At 34.0% G+C, this 21,930-nt stretch overlaps 1 protein-coding gene across 1 annotated transcript; it reads right to left on the bottom strand.

Moving 5' to 3' along the window:
- Positions 1 to 5,734: 5,734 nt before the first annotated feature.
- LOTGIDRAFT_169374 (hypothetical protein) lies at positions 5,735 to 19,932 on the bottom strand (the record flags this gene model as incomplete). Its single annotated transcript, XM_009067690.1, has 15 exons — positions 5,735 to 5,855; positions 6,463 to 6,564; positions 6,853 to 6,983; positions 7,157 to 7,331; positions 7,522 to 7,771; positions 7,959 to 8,278; positions 8,494 to 8,806; positions 8,997 to 9,322; positions 9,531 to 9,642; positions 9,901 to 10,368; positions 10,508 to 10,760; positions 10,968 to 11,081; positions 11,278 to 11,481; positions 15,190 to 15,360; positions 19,930 to 19,932. The coding sequence occupies 15 exons, from the start codon at positions 19,930 to 19,932 to the stop codon at positions 5,735 to 5,737; spliced, it is 3,063 nt and encodes a 1,020-aa protein (XP_009065938.1).
- Between the last annotated feature and the right edge of the window lie 1,998 nt (positions 19,933 to 21,930).

A 21,930-nucleotide genomic window follows, 5' to 3' on the forward strand; every position in this document is an offset into this window, starting at 1 on the left:
GACCTCAATTATATAGCAATGTCAACCTACACCCATTGCTAGCACCAAAATTATGCACCGCATAGGATAGGCCTACCCAGTTAAGCACCAAAGAACCAACTGTTATTTAAGCACCAACAAATCATTCGTACTGCAAACGTTTGAGTTTAACATTTGACCTTGGAAATGGCGGGAAAAAATAGGCCTAGGCCCTATGCCTGTAGGCATACGAAGCCTACCAACAGTCAATCCAACATGATAGAAATAATCAAAAATAACTGTCTGGGAAAGAGCCGAAGCCAGTTGATGAACGATACAAGAATAATCAATGGAATAGATTAATATAATTAAATCCCCAGGATAAAAAAATAATATTAGACCAGTATCATGATAGAATAATAATTACTCCGGTCCTGCAATCAATAACTTCCGCTATAACAGGCTCGCACTGTCACGTGCACTCCGCATTTCCTTTCTCACGACAGGCTCCAATTAACGTCGAGTTGATGGATTCCATGTTTCGTTTTAAAAATATCCAGGCTTCTGTGAAGTTATGGAATTGGGAAGTTCTGGTGCAGATATTTTGAAACTTGTAGGCCTATCAATATTTTGCTTTGATGATGAAATGTCCGCAGGCTACGAGCCATCAAAGTGGGGTGGCGTCTTTGACCTGAAGAAGAGACCATGAACATGTGACCCTGCTAAATCTCGCTTTGTAGCACACCAAACCACACGTGCTTCAGCAGGTACATGTACACGAACTCAACCTAATAAACCCGTGAATTTAGCCGACATCGAAGTCTTTGACCGGAGGAAAACCAGGAGCACTGTGACCCTAAAGCTCCCTTTGTAGGTAGCCTAACCGAAACACACGTGCTTAAGCAGGTACATGAAGCCTACATAATACGCGTATAATATGACTTGCACTGAGCCAATGGATATATAGATATAACGCTTCAGTTTCCTGTAAATTGACCTGCACCGTACTTAAAATATGGGTTCAGAGCTGCTGTAAAATGTGTAAAATGAAAGTAAAGCTGTCAACACGTGTTTGGTGATTAGTGGTCTAATTGAGTTGAGAATATTATCATTATTAAAATGGCTATCATGATATCAACTCCTCTTTTCATCACATTTTTATTGCATTCCAGTATTTTATGTCCGAGTTTGAGTTTTAAACGAATTTTGAGTTGTCGATTCCGGTCTTCGTCAGATTATATTTGCTTACATTTTAAGAGCCTACTGTTCTGCGCCTTTCCTTCAATGGATAAAGAACACAAACGACACCGTGCATTGAGCAATGGGAGGAATTCTTGAAAGACGGACTGTAACAGAAAATTAAACAGATTATTTTAGGACAAACTCTGGCATTTCTATGAATCATTAGGTAGAGAGGGTGGGGAGGGGGAGCAAGTAATATCAATTGGGGTTCAGAGGATATTCTTATGTAAAATGATAAGAAATAGGCAGGTGGAAAGGGGGGTGGGGGCAAAGCCCAGATACCCATAAAAATGCCACTGGTTATATCACGATTGCAAGAACTTGCAATAAATTACTAAACAATTACTAAATTACTGACAATATAGTAAGTTGTGCAATGAAGGAAATTTGGGCAAAACTGGCTTTTAACAAAATAGAGTCTATATTAAAGGCCATATATATGATAAAATCAGTCCTGTCTCTACTGGATAAGACATTGTAATTTCACGATTGTGAATACTCGCTACAAATCACCAACTAGTGAATTCGGGACACACTGTGCAATGGGGAACATTTTGACATATAACAACATAGAAAGTAGATTATTATCGGATAAAATGTTGTAATATCACGATTGCGAGAACTAGCCATAAATCAAGGAAAGATATGATTAAATACTGAGATTTTACCTCACGAGAGGTTATTAATAGCAACAATGAAGAAAATTCCGGCCCCACCCCTGATGAAAACCACGTGTAGAGGGTTAAGCTCGAAGTGGAAGGAATTTACGTTCTTATTACAATCATTTCTATTCATAGCTCATATAATCTTAGTTATTTTACTCGCTTTGTTCCTGGGGATAACTTTCTGATATCGTTCCTCTTTTGCCATTGATACATCGTCTCTTCAATATGATTGAAACTATCTTCATATTTCTACCGTGATTCACTTTAGCAGGTAAACATCATAATGGGGACCGAGATGATGAATATTCATTGTTGCTTACAATGCCTTACAATGCCCGACCCCCCTCTCCCCTGCCCTAGAACTGATACTGGTAAGGCTTTGCTTTTCAAAAGAGACATTTGTCTTTAACTAAATAGGAAAATAATCAATAATAATAATATAGCAAATCAAATGAGAATAAACAGTAGAACAATTGAAATTTTGAAAATTAAAATGAAGGAACTGAAGTTTCACGTCCTGCTTTTAACCACATAGTATCGACTTATTGTTATATTCAAATGTCGATGAATCTTGAATACTATTAAAGAAAATAGGAAACAAACCAGTGAGGAAATTGTAGAGTGGATTGTTAAAATGATTGTTGTCTGTAGTATGATTTACAGGAGTTGCTTCCTATTAATAGAAAATAAAAGAAAATTTCATGCTCCTATTTTATTTTTCTTCCTTCCTTTTTTCTGCCAATCGCTGGATGAAAGATGCAGATAGATTTTGGAGATAAGGAGAGGCAAATTTGCAATTAGCAATAATTAGTGAAAAAAAGTCCTTTACATTAAATTCTTGCAAGTCACACTTGCTGAAATGACCCCCATGGCAGGATATTACTCTTGCCTTAATATATATTTAAAGATGGGTTTCCTTGTATTTTAGTGTCAAATTAAGCAAACTACTTGATTAATTGGTGTTTCTAATGAATTGTCATGTATTCTTTATCATATCATTATGTTCTTATTGCATATAATTAAGAGTTTTAATCAATCATAAATGTCCATGTATGTACAGTCTGGATAAACAAAAAAAGACTTTTTGACCTTTCTTTATGGTCCTGGAATTCTGCTGATAATTCTCTTCTAATTTAGCTAATTATGAATTAAGGACATGCGAGACAAACTGGTATTTTTCCAAGTCATTAAAACCTCTACTTTCTATTCATATAAGTATTAGCATTTTCATTGTCATAAATGAAAATAAGGGAACCCATCTTTCAGGCAATGACCCTTTTCAGTCTCATTTCAGTTCCATACATATATAAGGTCCTTGAGCCACAAAAGTTGATGTCTCTGGTGCCCAGAATTCTTTATCCTTCCACGACACACCAACTGATTATAAAGGCTACAAAAGTTACCACTAAAGAAACTAATAAGTAAACAAAACCAGTTGATTATTTTTTTGATCTGTTTATTTTTAACACACATTAAAATGTAATTGATGAAAACAAAGAGAAGAAGTGTGATATTGTACCATATTTGTGTTGTTTTCACAAGTTTGCAAGTCTCCCTGTTTTAGCATATCTTTTCATCCTAATATATTCATGCCTTTATTCTGATTGGCTGTTGATCACATGGTGTAAAAGTTTAACCAATCAAAGTAAAGAAAAGATTTTCAAATTCATGCCAATTATGCAACATCCCACAATATTGCTTAAAATCATTTTTCATGCAAATGACTATGGTGGTTGTTAAACTTATAATTTTAAAAAACGTTGCTATAGAAACGAAATTGATAAATCTCTATAATGTTATAACAAGAAGTGTTGCCAGAATAATCACATTTTAGAATTTTGTTGAATAACAGCAACTCTTGATATGGAGATTCGAGTCAAGATGCTGTTTCTTGAAAAAAAACCTTGTGATCAATTTTTGACGAAATGTGCTATTTTTCAATGTACAAATTTCAACGCAAAATAAATCAGTAAGATTTTTCCAAAATTTAGGACTTAGTTCTCAAAAATTGACCATTGGTGACTGCCTTTACAAAAGACCAAGCACGAAGCACGAGAAATAAAACTCCATAATATGACTATTCTGGCAACACATGTATTATACATGATATTAACATATTGCTTGTGGCCATCAGAAGAAACAAAAAAAAACTCTGCGTAATGATGACAAAACTAAAGAAACAATACACAACCTATTTTAATTCCCTCATAATGAGGTCTTTATTTTTGATCAACATCAAATATAGTCAAGAATAATCTACAGAAATTTAAAATCTTCTATGTGCATGAAGCTCCATATAAAATACATTTCTAAATCTATCTATAATACAAGAAAGGCATATTCATCAACTATTATCGACTTCATACAAAACCAGCCAAAATTTCACTTTAATCATTATAAAATTTGTTATAATGAAACACCTTTTGGCTGGTTTGTCTGCTTTCTGGACTGATCCTAGTTGACGAATATGCCAAGAAAAAGTTAAGTCACTAACCCATCATAGCAAGTACCATGCATTCCACTAAATCGCGGTTAAAGTACGACAATTTCTACAAAAGCTGGTCGATATTTTACTATTGCTATCTACTAGATAAATTTTGCAGAAAACACTGGCCAAGCCAAGATTAATGCAAGAGAGGAAATTTGGAAAATTTTCCGAAATCCCAATAAGAAATCGGAAAAATTTCAAATTTTCATCGCATGACATTAATTTGATTGAATTATATGATGTTATTTCATGAAACATTTGTTCCCTTGTTCCACATTTCTGACCAACGCAAATTTTCACTTTCATTAGATACACGTTACTAAATTCACCATGACGGAATGTTGAATGATGGGAAAAAAACTGACGAGAAAAAAAATAATAATGAAATGATGTGACAACTCCATTCATACAATCTACCACAATCTCATTTGCGAAGAGTCACAAACAAATACTGACGAATTCAACTTAAAAAAAAATAAAAATACGCAGAAAGAGGCTAAAAATCACAATGAAAATTATAAACAATGTATTTTATTTAAGGGAGTCTATTCACATTTTAAAAATCACTAAAAATTCTAAATAGCGAGAAGCAGAAAGTGACGCTACACATTGACAACTGTCACTATGACGAAGCGATGGTCTCATGTCATACAACCTCTATAACCTAACATATAAATTCATTTTAACAGATCTTTTCTTATTAACAAAAAATTCTACAAAATTTCAGTTTGACACAGAAAACAGCTGACCGATACATCACATAGAATTTACAAATATATTATTATCAGTGTTAGAGCCATCAGTCACTCATGCCAAGTGCCATGTGACATATGAAATTAACATTGCAAAGATGCCATGCAATGTCACTGATGCCAAGGGTATAATAGATGCCATGTGATGTCACTGACACAATCTGGAATTGACTATCACTCATGCCGTGTGAAGTCACTGAGGCAATTGACACCGACATCCTAGATGCAATTGACGTCACCCATGCCAAGTAAACACTGGCATTTTTGATGCCTCATTCTCATTCTAATATGTCATACCGTATGATTGCAAGAAATTTGTGTACATAAAATTAACAATTAAAAATTTACATCTTTTTTTGATATACATTTCATTATTCTTTAGATATGACCATTTTTTGGCATCCAAATTCTTAATATTTGATATTATGTAAGTTAAATGCAATAATACATATAGAATATTGACCTAAGTATAAGAATCAGTTTGCTGTGCTCCTGAGTATAGGTATCACCTTAATTTTACAATGGATAATCTCCCTTGTATCCATCCTATAATAGTATTTGCCCCACCCCCCACGGTAATAAAAATTTCATAAGTCTTATCTCTAAAATATATTAACAAAACATGACGTTTAATAATAGGTTTCTCTCTCGACAAAGCCACCTGGACGTCTTCGTAAGATATATTTGCGGCATTCATCATACACGAAGATAGCTAAACTGAAGGGTAGAGCTGGTAACCACCAAGTAAATCTGAAAATACAAGAAAAATGGAATTGAAGTTTTGGAATTCATGTAAGTATTTAACAGAATATGTAATAAGGACTATTGAGAGAAAGAGAATTGAATTGAAATTTGATAGAATTATCCACATTTGAAAGTTAAAAATGACGATTGATTTTCTTTGAGATTATGCCATGTATCGAAAAGATATATAGAAATTGAAAGTGAAAAGATATATAGAAATAGAAAGTGAAAAGATATATAGAAATAGAAAGTGAAAAGATATATAGAAATAGAAAAGATATATAGAAATAGAAAGTGAAAAGATATATAGAAATAGAAAAGATATATAGAAATAGAAAGTGAAAAGATATATAGAAATAGAAAAGATATATAGAAATAGAAAGTGAAAAGATATATAGAAAGTGAAAAGATATATAGAAATAGAAAAGACATATAGAAATAGAAAAGATATATAGAAATAGAAAGTGAAAAGATATATAGAAATAGAAAGTGAAAAGATATATAGAAATAGAAAGTGAAAAGTTTGAGGTAAAAATTTGAAGAGAAAATGGCAAAGTGTGGCCTGTATGTAATGGAGTCATTGAGAAGATCTGAAGACTAGAGGTGAACATACCTTAAATGTTGCATACGAAGACCCTGATCTAAACCAGGACAATAAGTCAGGAAGATAGCTAGAGCTGTTTCAAAGAAAATACCGAAAGTCAATCGATGATTCCTGAAAACATAAAAAATAAAAATTAGTTTGGTTTTTTAGTGCACCCTTGCAAATTGAGTGGAGTTCAAGGTCTGATAGTGGAAGCCTCTATTTCAGAGAGTTCACACAGTTAATAGTGTATTCGACCATTTACACCTCATGTCACTTTGTATCTAACATTGTCAACTTGTCATTTTCCACATTGCAAATCAGTATCATATTTGATCCTAAGCATATAACACTATATGCCACTCTACTAAATACCAATTTTCAGCATGATGTTCATGTACAATTAAAGCTAAAACTTACTTCATTCCCTGTTGGAATAGAGATAATCTCCTTGTTTTGCAGATGATCAGATCAGCCCATTGTACAATGACAATAGAGACAAAGAAAGCGGTATGGGTGGTGTATTCCAAAACTTTACGTTGATGATACGTCTGAAATAGAAGGCAAGATTTTATAAGCACATTGAATACAGAATTGGAAACAAGTATTTATTAGGAAAATGTAAGAAGGTTTGAGTGTTACAGTCAGCTAATAATTGCAAAAGATAGCCATTGTACATAGTAAAGTAAAGCAGGGTTAAGCCCAATAATAGAGAATCACTTACCCATTCTTGTCCGTAAGAATCTTCCAAATCATTAATACCACGAGAATCCCATGCTTCACGGATACCCATTAATCGGCTAATCCAGAATCCATTTTCACCATGAATAACGAAATACACGAAGAAACCAGCTGAGGCTTGGATCATACCAATTTGTCCATAAGCCATAGAGATCAATCTAAAAGACAAAGGGATGTATTAGAACTCACAGAAGCACTGGCCAAGGCATCAGACATACTAAGGTATAACTTTTTGTTGAAATGTGCAAATTCTATGATTCTGTTTATGTTATTTCATTTAAAACTTTTGAAATGTTATTTTCAGCTAAAAACTAGAATTTCAAAGCGTAAACAAACTTGGAAACATACCTTTCGTTGACAAGTTTATCATTAAGGGGATCACGAGGTTGACGTTTCATAATGTCGTTTTCAGCCTGTTCATAAGCGAGAGAGATAGCTGGTACCATGTCAGTTCCCAAATCAATACACAAGATAGTGATGGTACCCAATGGAAGTGGAATATCCAATAAGATGAAGAACAAGAAAGGTGAAATTTCAGGAATGTTGGAGGTCAAAGTGTAGGCAATAGATTTCTTCAAGTTGTCAAAAATCAATCGACCTGGAAGAGAGAAGCAAAAATTTTTAAGTTACATTTTTATAGACACTTTAAAACAGTCAAATCAAACAGAAAAACAGGAATTCAACAAGATCGTTCAGCTAAATAATACAGTCAGTGCTTCCCAGTGTCGCCCTATCACCAAGTAATAAGCAAAGCATCCTTTCGAATCCAAAGACTCAAAGCTCACCTTCTTCAACACCAGTGACGATAGAAGCGAAGTTATCATCCAACAAGATCATGTCAGCGGCTTGTTTACTGACGTCAGAACCAGAGATACCCATAGCAACACCAATATCAGCTTTCTTTAGGGCAGGGGAATCATTGACACCATCTCCAGTGACAGCAACAATAGCTCCTTGTCTCTGACAACCTTCTACAATAATCAATTTCTGTTGGGGTGAAGTTCTGGCAAATACGATTTCATTGTGGTTTCTCAAAATTTCGTCAATTTGGGCTGGGGTCATGTCTCTCAAATCTTGACCGTGGATAACAGCAGCTTTAGCATCTCTGAAATAGATATTGTAATGTGTTATAAGGTTTGTCAACTGTGTATCCTTTATGGAGAGTTGATAACTGGGCATCCTTTTTGAGTTTTGATACTTGGTAATCCTTTTTAGAGAGTCCAAGTTAATTTTGGAATATCATAAACAATGGTTAAGACAAATTCGATCCATGTAAGTCAATCTTGAAATTTAAAATTCAAATTTGAAATATCAACGTACCTTGGGTCAACTTCTTCGACTGGGATACCACGTTCTGAGGCAACATCTTCAACAGTTTTGCTTCCCTCTGAGATAATTCCGACACCCTTAGCGATAGCCTTGGCTGTGATTGGATGATCACCAGTAACCATGATAACTTTAATACCAGCACTTCGGCATTTTCCTACGGCATCAGGGACAGCAGCACGAGGTGGATCAATCATAGACATTAAACCAACGAATCGGAGGCCAGTGATGGGGAAGTTGGGACCTTCAGGGTCAAATTCATATCCTGGTGGGTATTGTTCATTGGGCAGCACATAGTCACAGAATCCTGGAAGGAAAGAAAAGAATTGTAAGGAATTCATGAACATTGGGTTATCCTTAAGACCATTATCCAATGTTGGAAGTATTGTCATCTTATAGAAACACAATATATTTCTGCAGAATTAATTAAATTGCTTAAATTTGAGAACTGAAGTGTGAGTTGAGATATAAGTTTAGTATAAAGATATCATACATACCAAGTACACGTTCTCCAAGACCACCAAGTTCCAAATAAGCAGCATTGAAAGCCTCTCTGAAGTTATCATCTAATGGAGTTTCTTTACCATTCAACAAGACAGTTGAACAACGATCCATAATTCTCTCAGGTGCACCTTTCATGACAAGAATCATACGAGGGTCATTGGGATCTTCAGTTTCATGGATAGATAATTGGTATTTGTTGGTGGAGTTGAAAGGAATTTCACAGATTTTCTTGTTTCTACGTCTGTATTCAGTGACATTACCAATGGAAAGCTCGACACATTTCAATAAAGCAGATTCTGAGGCATCTCCATTACATTCTCTGAAAGGAAGAAAATACATTGGTTATATTTTGGGAATTTATCACATCTTCATTGTAAGCTACCGACATGCTTTGAATAAAACATTGGCAAAGCGTAGTGTATTTCAAAATATGACTTGGTAAATGCAAATGCTGTTGACAGTCAATTTTCAAATCCAATTGCATATAATAAGCAAAAGCACACTAAATCAGAAGATGCAACACTTACTTCTTCAAGATAGGAACGCTTTCTTGACCAGTTTTAAATTCAGCTCTGTTACACAACATAGCAATACGTGCAAGGGCATTCCAGGTGGGGTCATTTCGGCTGTAGGCAGCATCTGAAAAAATAGGACAATACATTATCATCTGGAGCTTGAATGATGTCAATACTCTTGAGGGCCAAGGGCAATAACTCTTGATGGTAGGAAAAGACAACTCTCATGCTGTTCGAAATAAAAGTTAGAGGAATATCTATCAAAGCTTTGAAAAACTGTTTTTGATGCTATATTTGCAGGCGAAGAAATGCTTAAAATTGATCATCAGAAAATTTGGAAACAAGGGCAGTAACTCATAATTTACTACTAGAAAATACTTACTAGATTGATCATCAGTGGTATCAGCTTCAAGAATATGACCATCGAACCACATGTGAGCGACTGTCATTCTGTTTTGGGTGAGGGTACCAGTTTTATCAGAACAGATGGTAGAAGTGGATCCAAGAGTTTCTACAGCTTCCAAGTTCTTGACTAAACAATTCTTCCTTGCCATACGTTTAGCAGTAAGGGTCAAACAGACAGTGACAGTAGCCAAGAGACCTTCAGGGACGTTAGCAACAATGATACCAATCAAGAAGATTACAGCATCCAACCAGTAATAACCCAAGATGAAAGCGATGATGAAGAAGGTCACTCCCAAGAAAACGGCAACACCAGTAATCAAATGGATGAAATGAGCGATTTCCTTAGCAATGGGTGTCTCTCCAACTTCAAGACCTGAAGCCAAGTTAGCAATACGACCCATGACAGTTTTATCTCCAGTTTTGACGACAACACCTCGGCAAGTACCTGTAAGAAAGTTTGAAAATGGTCAGAAAATAATTGGATGGAAAGCTTCAGCATCATAGATGAATCTGGTGATAATTTTCATTCAATTTCTCTGTAGTCTTCTTTATCAAGTGCCAAGGGTTAACTCTACAATACATACCTTCAACAGCATTGGTAGAGAAGAAAGCCAAATTTCTAGTTTCCAGGGGATTTTCGTGAGTGAATTCAGCGGTTCGAGTTTGAGGTTCAGATTCACCAGTAAGGGAGGAGTTATCAACTTTGAAACCGTGAGCCGAGATGACACGGATGTCACCAGGAACTCGATCACCAAATTTAATATCAATAACATCACCGACTACCAATTCTTCAGCTTTCAAATTCAGTTTATCACCACTACGTATACAGACAGCATACTGGAAAACAAGGGAGATAATTAAGTAAAAATAAGGTGGGAGGCACTTTGGATTTTAAGTTTTAATTAAAATGAAGGAATTTAATCTGACAAATGGAGAGGCATTTAACTTTGCATAAAGGCACTGGAGTTGTTTATCCTTGTAAAATCTGTTATTTTTTTCAAATTTTTGTAGTTTTGGAAATTTCAGGGAGGAGAAAATACTTACTTGTGGAACCATATTTTTAAAGGAGTCCATAATCCTTGAGCTTTTAGCTTCTTGATAATAAGAGAAACATCCAGTCACAATTACAACAGCCGCAAGTACAATACCTAAATATAACTGGAAAAGAGAGGAAATAGAATTAATATCCAGTCCCAATGGCAACAGTCTAATAATCAATAATCATTTCTATCTAAACCAAAACACACTAAGAGGAACTCAGAATATGAATGATTATTTAATTTTTAAATAAAAACCAGTATTCATGAAACTTACCATCAGAATTGATTTGAAAAACGGAAAAGTATAAACTTACATTATCTCCAGGAGGGTATTCTAGAGCACTAGCTTGGATGGAGTAGGCAATAAAACACAATATGGCCCCTATCCACAGTAGTAAGGAAAAACCACCAAATAATTGTTTGCAAAATTTCACCCATTCTGGGGTAGTTTTGGGAGGAGTTAAACAATTTGGTCCATCACGTAATAAAATTTCTCGTGCTCTTTCTACTGTTAAACCCTGAAATGGAGAATTCATCAATTTTAATACATTTAATGTAAAATTCTACGATTTTTGCATAATTACAATATCCTATCGAATTAGAGCATCATCAATAGAGCTATCTGGGAAAATTATCAATAATAAAGCCAGAAGAACTGGGCCAGACGAAAACAGCACTCGGACCAAGGTATTGATAGAAGGGGGAGTAACTCTTGATATTAAATTACAAGAATGTAAAGAAATAAATAAATATCATATGATCTCAACAAGTATCTTTATGTTAACTGTATCTATCGTTTGATGTCTGCGAAAAAAAAAATGTCAATTTCACTTCAAAAGATTTTTTCAGATGAAACAGTTGACCTTATTAATCTTAACACATAAAACTGTCTAGCAATATTAATATCATGTATTGAACACATTCAGAAAATAAATTATTATACATGGTGAACAACATGTTTCAGGTTCTGTTTTAATATTTCTTATTCTAAATGATGTAAACATTAACAAATCTGACCTACATACATAATTTTATAACAACGTTGGTTAAATTATCATTTTAAACGATCATTTTCAGAAAATGGAACTCGTTATATTTTTAACGATATATTGAATAGTAAATGACCTAAATAATTTTAAAAAACTTTGATTAAATAATTTCTGCGCGTGCAAAATATAGATTATAGAAGTCATTATGATTTAACGATGTAAATCTGACCTAAGTAATAATTAAATACCATCATGGGACGAGAAAAATAGAATTACTATATAAACTAGAAATTAATCAATAATTCTAGATCACATTATAAACTCACAGTTTCATTTATTTGTTTTACATTAATATATTAACAGTAGATAGTACGCCTTCGGTCATCATTTTAAAACACAATTTATTTATTATCTTAATGGCAACTTTTTACTTAATATTTCAAGATGATGCAATTTTCATATTTATATATGTACTTAATATTTCAAAATGATGGCAACTAATTAGTAAAGACTCAAATTTTTAATTGATCAGGGCATATTTTACAATTTATTCTATACTCAGATCACTGAAATGTGATGGAAATTTCCATAAGTTTCAAGTGTGTATGAAAGATGAAGAATAAAGTGAAGGTGAGTGTAAAAGTAAGTGAACAGGTTTGAAAGTAGAGGTGACCTTGCCTTTAAGGACACGTTGACTGACAAACTATACACTGTTATTTATTCATTTATATCTGTTTCTTATCTCTTCTTATGTACTTGTTATAAACCTCTCCTGAATGACAATATACTTTTTTTACAGTCAAATTTAAAATTGACAACTGCTTTCATAACATCTTGAAATATTTTTACTTTTTATACCACCAAGCAAATCGTGAGCATTTTTATTTTTCAGATAATTTTGAAAATTTCATAAAACTTTAGCAACATATTGATATGATTTTAAACGCCAATGGTCTTGGCTAATATGATGTCCAATATAATAGATTAAACCTGAACTAAAAACCGGTAAAGCGTACTGAATCAATATTTGAACAAGCACTTGTATTTTACTATTATTACTAGTAAAACTAGGTCATATACTAACATACTTTATTCAGAGCGTCTTTTGTAATAAAATTTAACAAAAGAAAAAGGTTGGCTTGTTGATAAGTCAAGGGCAAAGTTTGTGAATGTTTTGTATAAAGTTGCTCAAGAATAACGAATATTTGAACAACTAATGCAAAACATTTGCATGTTCTCAATTGAATTTTTGAATGTTGGAAATGCATGAAGGTGCATCAGCACCAAAACGGGCTATATAGGATGTTGGAGAGTTGCTGTCATGCTCGAATAAAAACTTTGTGAGCTAAAATTTAGGTACCCGGTATAAGATAAGATTAAATGTTTGTAACACAAGTTTGTTAAAATGTAAGCTAACATTTGTAATACAATTTGAATACTGACATTTCCAAATCGTTTTTTACGAGTTTGAAGGTTAAATTTCTACAAATAAAAAAAAAAACCATTCAATATCGTTCATTACACTGGTAAGTATCATGCATTGATGAATTGAGCTCAGAATTGTGTGTAGATTCTTCATTGGAAGATCTCAGAACCATGGAAGTCTTGAGAACACAGTTCATCATGGCTGCCAATTGTCACAGAGACAATATTCAATAAGAAAGCTCAAGATAGGAAGCCAGAATGGAGTATCAAGCATTGTGTAAAAGAATTTGGATGACAAATGTCAAAATATTTCAAGTGCTGTAAACAACATTTAGAATAAGAAGCATGCAATGCACGCACTTGTGTCACTACACATACTAATCTTACACTAATCTAACATCATGTGTAAAATACTAATAGAGACCACCAAAATCTAATTAGTAAATTTGTGTTGATTTGTTAATTAAGCTAGAGTATAATTTCCCTGTTGACATAGTTGGAGATACTGCTCAGGAAGAGATTATGCTAAAAATATGAAAATGCTGGACATATGAAATGAATGCTCTTAAACAGGCATAGAGACTATGCAGAACTCTATGCCTATATATTGTGACCATGCCATTTCCTAGAGTCACAGTGAGTCATAGACTGCAATATATATTTCAGAGACAGGTGTGAATCTTAAATTAACATTAACTATGATTAATTGATGTGGTCTATTAACAATTAATGTACTATTACAGCATACAATATGGTGCAACAGTCAATCTAGACCGCGACCTTCGCTCGATATCAAGGTCAAAGTTTATATCAGGTGTATCAAAAGTGAAACTTCAACTTCAACAAAACTTGGTGTCTGGGGCATAAAATGAAGTCATTTTTTCAAAAATTTGCCGCATATGAGATTATGAACTTGAATATTCAAATGTTTTCTTATGCAGAGAAAGTAAAGAAGTTTTAGATGTGAAAAAACTTGCAAAGAGCATGAATTGAATATTTGTTTCCAGTTTTTGAACTCACTTGAATTCGAATAATGAGCTGTATACGCCATTATGAAATATATATATTTAGCCAATAAAAAAGGCAATGTTTGCAAGCAAAGTCTTAACACAATCATGTTTATCAGCTATGAATTGGCTCATGAATTATTCATGAGGGGAATTGCAAGCGTATACAAATGATCAAGATTGTAAGAGATTAGTTGAAGTGTATGACAATGAATAAAAATAGACCTATCATAAACTTATAGCTTTATATCACCATCTTGTTTCTTTCAGACTAACATGTGGACTCTCCAAAAGTGACAATTTGTCAAAAATGGCAATGTAAGGTTGGTTAGGTATGTGGGTCCTCTAAAATTGACAAATTGTCAAGTCCCTAAAGCAATGTACCAAAGTTCAAGGGTCGTTTTGTTTCTTTTAGTGACCAATAAAATTATGCCTTAACCCAAAATGGACCAAAAGGCGATGAAAACAGAAATTGAGAAGACAAATATTGAAGAAAAAAGATAAAAAACCTAAATTCCACTGAGTAAATAAAAATTATCCTCTTGACATTACATTTCATTGAGTTGGAGAGAAAAAGATATCAATAAACTCTGTGAAGGGATTGAATACTCCGTAGAAAATCATTGGAATCTCTTCCAGACTGACCTAATTCCAATTTAAATAGTTTGGTATCTAGACGTCTGTTTCAATCAGAAATCCTTAAAGATATTCACAGATACACATACCACAACAGGTATTAGGGGTTTAGAGTCGACACCCAGCCGACTCTCGAAAGCACTGGCACAGGCATCAGAATTTTTCTTACCATATTAGGGTCGGTAGTAAGTCTTTCATATAATTCCTCTATGGGTAATTTGTGTTCATCCATAGTCAACTCTTGTTTGAGTTCATCCAAATCTTCCTTTCCTTTTTTTTTCTTCTTTTTCTTGTCATCAGTGCTTGGTGTGACGGCATATCTGTAGCTTTCAGCTCTGGGCTGTAAAAAAAAAAAAAAACAACATGTATGCATAAGTAACGATGTTCTGAAGATATCAGGCAGTCAGGATTTGTATTATGATTGTTGGCCGTTGCCAAATTGGAACATGCATTTAAACATTAGGTACATTAGGAAATTATTTTTCAAAGACAGGTTATTGTCAAATTTTTCATTAAAATATCAGAAAAATTTCAATGGAAATACAGGAACTTTAAGTCAGTAACCAGTCTGAACACGATTCACTTAAAGTTAAATTTGCAAAATTCATTGTTGTAATAAGTAAGAGTATTGTTCTCTTTACTAATCTTTATTATCAATGTATTTACTTAATGGAAAATGAAAAAAAAAAGCAGGCAAATGAGCTAAAATGGAGCTATAATGACAACTGCCAGATGAGATGTCCATTGTAATAAGAAAGAAGAAAGAGAATTCCATTATAAAATAACATGTTGACATTTTCTTCTGTCATCAGGCTATACAAGCCATATTGTTCTAGCTTCTAGGTTTGTTTTGATGACAAGAAGACTGTCTAGTCACTACTGACATTAAGTCCTTAGTAATTAGTCATTCTATATAGTAACTTTCTTCTAGTATTATAACTCTATCATTCTACCAACAAATTACACTATATTGCAATAATAGCAGTCAATACTTAATGACCTTCAAAAGGTCAAACTATACTACTTGTTTTTCTGGTTTTTTCAGTCATTTTTTTTAGCTTTTAAGTCTAACAGTATATTGAAATATTTGCATTCATTTTGTACTGGAATATAAGAAATCATTAATTCAGATTCAAATTTTAACAAAGAATTTTTAAAAGCTGAATCAGGATGTTGTCTAAATGTTAAAATTACAGGCAACTCCCTTCCAAGATTGAACAGGATGCAAATAAATTCTTTTGAACATTTTGTACATTTTAACGAAAGATTGAACCCTACGTATCTGATAATGGTAATTATTTTGTGTACCTATTCACTTACAAGGGTATGCACTGGGTAATCTAGACTAATGGTGATTAATTTATGAATTTGAACTTGATCAATGTTCTGACGAGTTTATTCCATAAAAACAATCAAGCTATTAGCATTGTTATTATGTAAAAAGCTGCTTCAAGTACATTTTTTGAAAAATAGCCAGAAATAGTCAACATATTGTTAAAATTGCATTTAAACTGTCTATTTCTTCAACAGTGCTGTTTTTTTTACTAAATTAATGTTTTTAAATTGTAAATAACAGATTATTCTGGAGTTTTACTCTTTGAAATTATCTGTACAAACAGCAGGTTCAATTTAGATTGAAAAATTTCATTAGCACTTCCTCACACCCAATTTTAGTTTTGGGTTAAATTTTAATTCGTGTTTCTTAAAAACTCTGTAACAATTTTTCCACTAATAAACTTTCAAATATATAATTTGATTTGATTCATTGTGATTAATTTTAATTTAGCTAATCAAAGTAAATGTTGGATCACAACAGAGGTCATTTTGAATCGCAAACTGTAATACAGTTTAATTTCAACCCTGAAAACAAGTATTCCATTCGAAGACTTCCCTTTCTACTTAAATTTGACCTACAATTTTGACAAATGTGCACAGTTAAATATCAAATGTCTTTGGGTGAATTTGAGCTGATGATACTAGGCAACACCTTCTGGTATTTTTTTAGTTTAATTTTCATATTTTGAACTGTTTTGAGATCTGACTTAGCCTGTAGTTCACAGGACTTATTTTAATTAATGGGCACATGTGTCAAAAACATGGATTGAGTATATAAAACAAAGGAGAGCCATAAAACAATAGAGGTAATTAATCAGTAAAATTGACATGTTGAAGAGTAATAAATACTCTTAATTTTAAAGAGGACATTTGACAATGACAAGTCTAGCATGTTTTCATTAAGGAAGAAAAAAGACCCCCTGCAGCCACTCTGACAATAGGCTAACTGTTATGTCACATCTTACAATAGTTATGTAACACCACAATGATATAAGTCAAGCTTATCTGTAGATATTATTAGGTAATATGTGGTAATTTACCAGTGATAAAACATTGTAAGGTATCTTTAAGTATTGCCTCCAGGCCTCAGGGTAAAGACTTTTGTGAAGGTGACCTTTATCAAGTTACTCAAGGGTGACGGTCACCAATTTTCACCTGTTAACTTCAACTACTAGTGCAGTCATCAAGAACTTTTACTTAGTTTTAACCTATTTCTTGTATTCTAAAGATTCTATAAATTTTCCTTTTTTAAAAATTATCTTACAATTTGAACCCAAGTGTTTAATTTCCAAGACTGTAAACTTCAGCGATGTAGTGCAGTTATCTTCAAAAACATAATTTTTGACCTATTTCTACATCAAAGGCTTTCTTTAACATTTGTTAAATGATTTGCAATTTGACCCAAGTGTTAAATTTTAGAGAGTGGGTTAAATAAATTTTGTCATGTCCTTTCATTTAGAATAGTTTTTGTTGTACAAATATCAGTCAGCTGATTTCAACATTTCACCTACAAATCCGTGTTTTTGTGACAAATGTGAGAAAATTTCAAATTAGCTTTGTCAAGAACGTAAAAGAAAACCATAAATTTCAAATCTATTACAATTCTAAAACTAGTCTCTGAAATTTTGAAAATTTTCTATGATTAGGCAATACATCTAAAATTCATTAGGCTTAATGATAGAAATAATTGAATGCAATAATTGAGAATAATTTTGTCCAGTTAAAAACATTCTTTGAGAGTTAGCATTAAAATTTAGACCTATATAAGTCATGGCTAGGAGAATATAACAGTTTTCATTGCCCACATTCCTAAACTATTACTATCAGATGAAAAATTGATAAGCAAACAGCTAGCCATAATTTTCTCCATTACAAAATATAGGTCAGAGATAGACATAACAAGCTACTTGTCTTAAGTGGCCAAAATTCGGTGGACAATGGCCTCGTCACACCCTATTTCACAGCTTTATCAATCTGCCAAAACTGAAAGAATGATAGGAGCTACATTTAAATGCCATCGAGGCCATTGTTAATGAAAAAAGATTCATCAACTGGTTAGGTTCAATGAACTGTCAATGCCATGCCATAGCATAATGGATCAGCCTAATGTTATATAATTACACACTAAAATTTGCCGTTTCTAAAGGTTTTACAGGATTCATTTTACGATTTATAGGAACAATCTGATAAAATATTCAAAATTATCCACAAAAACCAAAGATTTTCGTGGTAATAATGGTGTAAATTGCATTTCAATCGAATAACCTAAAAGTCCTCTAAATCACTAATACATATTCATGACTATTAGTTGAACCAGGCAGCCTCGATTGCACCCATTTGTAATATCCGCTACACAAAATTAACAGCGTATTTTACACTTTTAAAGCCATAAGATCGAAGTTGAAAGGTTGATTTTTATGAATAGTACATTATCTGATAAGAAATTGCATATATCATACAGTACTTGAACATAATGAATCATGCAGAAGTCACCGGTAATCCTCGCGTTTTCTTGTCAGGGCACGCCATCTTTGGCTGCTTCACATTATGAAGTCAATATTTCAGCTATGTTTCACCATGAAATCCAAATACAAGCCGGCAGGATCATGAACTAAACTTTAAATCATCAGTACACCATAAAATCCAAGCCATTATTCAAGAAATTAACGTAAAATTTAGCTTACCTGTTCGCCCGACTTCACCTTCTTCGACGCCATCGTAGACTGGGGCGGTAGTTTGAGAAAGTTTGACGTAAAATTAGCGTACTAGACCTGTCAATCAAATGACGTCACTAGGGAAATTTCCTCACAATTTCCCAAAAATGTCCAAATTTTCACCTTTTTAAAATTGGTCAGTGATCCTTTCTCCAAGCAGGACACTTTACACAATAAAATTCCAAATTTCTGAATTTATTTTATATCGATTTGTACACCGCTATCACGTGACTGTATGAGCAGTCAAAATGGAGGATGTTGCTTTGCCGACCACCGGGTTGGCTGTGGTGTTGAAAATGGAGATTTGGGGGTATTTATAAGACGATAGAGGTGACAGGAAGTGACGATTACTCGCCACGGTTCACTAACTACCCTATTGTACCACTAGATACCGATGACATAACCCTTCATCGTCAAATATTATGAAAATCATACACTATTACAATGGAAGTTATGATATTTTTGATTAGGACACGGGGTTATTGATAGAAGGATCGATCTGAGTTTCGACGATTCATTATTTTGACATTTCAATGGACTTTGTCATTGTATATTGTCCTTCATTGTATGTCAGCCGTAAGGCATATTTCAGATTTAGATTTGTAACTTATTAGAACTTATCAAAATTTCTTTCTCGGGCAAATAACAACATCGCCAATTTAGGAAATAATAAGTTTCTACAAAGACAAATATTGAATTCATATCGATGCTTTCGGGGTCCCTATCGTGGCTATGAATAACATGGAAATTTTGTAACCAAAACATGAATTGCGAAATAAATGTGCCAATGTCACAAACTTAGTTCAAATCTGAGGCATATTGCGCAATAGTTTCAAAATACTTGAGCCATTATTTCTTACCATGTCAGGCCTCATTAGTTCAAGTTATTGTCTTTCGCAATGACTTCAACTTGTAAGAAATAAAGATTACTTATTTAGCCCTTGGAACAGGGGACGGTCTGGTAGGAATATCAATGGTAGGGGGGGGGGGGGGAACTCTCTGCTTGGAATATCTATTGTATGAGGATGGGAAGGGGGGGGGGGGGTCTTTTTGGTATATCAATGGCAGGTAGGGGGAGGGCGCTCTGGTTGAAATATCAATGGTATGAGGGAGGGGGGACGCTCTGGTTGGAATATCAATGATATGGGGGGGCGGGGGTGCTCTGGTGGGAATGTCTATGGTATGAGGGTGGGGGAAGTTCTGGTTGCAATATCTATGGCAGGGTGGAAGGGGGGCGTTCTGGTGGGAATTTCTATGGTAGGGAGGGGGATCGTTCTGATGGGAATATCTATGGTAGGGTGGGGGCGCGCTCTGGTTGGAATATCTATGGTAGGGTGGGTTCGCTCTGGTTGGAATATGGTATGAGGTGGGAGGGTGGCGTTCTATTGGGAAAATCTATGGTAGGGGGACGCTCGGACCATCCCTCGAAAATATAGGTCGTGGCATCGAAAAGTCTTCTCATCTTTTATCTTAGCATTACGCATGAAAGATGCGTTCATGAGCTGAAATGCAAAAAAAAAAAGCCCGGTGACGTAAAACTCTATATCATTTCCTCTTACGATGTTGTTCACAACGAAAACAATAATAGACCTGCTAAAACCTAAAATTGTGTTCGACATCATTAAGACAGATATAGAAAAGCTATTTTGATATCGGCCTCTGAGAATGTTGAAAAATAAATGGTAGAGGAACTAGCGAAAGGCGGACATGCCATAATAAATTTAGGCGTACATTTTTTTCTACTTTTATAAAATAATATATCTTCGGTTTTCCAAATATTATGCTAGATTTGGGGTAGGGGTGGGAGTTGTCCGACTTTGCTTCCCAACCCCCAGTTTCAAATTTATCATTGAGTTCTTGCCCCTCCGACACTTAGCCGAAGTTTCGTTTAATTTCATAGATTAGACATTTTTGAAATATGGAACGTTGTCTGGGTTCCGTCAAAAATATGAAACCATATCTCAATAGAAGCTACTCCCATGCAACATGGAAAAAATGTCCATTGTCCATTGTGATGTTATTATCAAAATAGCATCAGTTTGTTTAGTTTTGGAGTTTTTTTTAGGGGGGGGGGGGCGAAATTGGACAAATACAGGTGCATTTCCCATTCTTATAATTAAAACAATAGAAAATTATATAACATCAATAGCGGTAAAAAGATCAAATAAATGTTATACAGATGTGTATCAATTGATTATAGTGCAGGTAACCAAGGTGTTTGAAACGTCTTACAGAAAACAATGACTTCAAAGACTAATTAAAACCATCGTAAATTAAAACCCATTAGAGGCGGATCGTCAAGAAACACGAGGAGACCTTAATTGACAGATCTGTCGGAACATGATTCTTTTCAAGTCGTGAAATTATTCGCTGCACGTCAACAAGTGTCTTAGTTGACACTGTTTCGTTTACTGATATCTTTTGTTTGAATAAGAATTAACGAAGCAGCTTATCCAAGGATTACGACACATCTGTGACGTGGGATTACGGCGATTTGGATTAACGACGGATAAGGATAACCCAGGGATCGTAAACAGTAGAAAATAAATTATCTGTCTGTTCACAGCAATCAATGATGATTAGTGACATAACTGTTGCTAAAACACACATATTGAATGCCCCCCCCCCCCCTCCCCACCTATATTCTTGCTACACAATATGGGATGAATTTCTCAAATGTCTTAATCAATGCACTTGATACACTGGACCCCAAAATGACCATATCCCCTACGCTACTATGTTTAATAAACTTCAGACAAAAGTGTGAATCGGGAGGAAGAACGGGGCTTTGTTGTCCGACAAAAATTATACATTAGAATCTTGCATACTCCAATTTGTGAGGTAGGCTACTTTGTCAGTCA

This window comes from Lottia gigantea (assembly GCF_000327385.1).
Source record: "Lottia gigantea unplaced genomic scaffold LOTGIsca_85, whole genome shotgun sequence".
NCBI classification, from domain to species: Eukaryota; Metazoa; Mollusca; class Gastropoda; family Lottiidae; genus Lottia; species Lottia gigantea.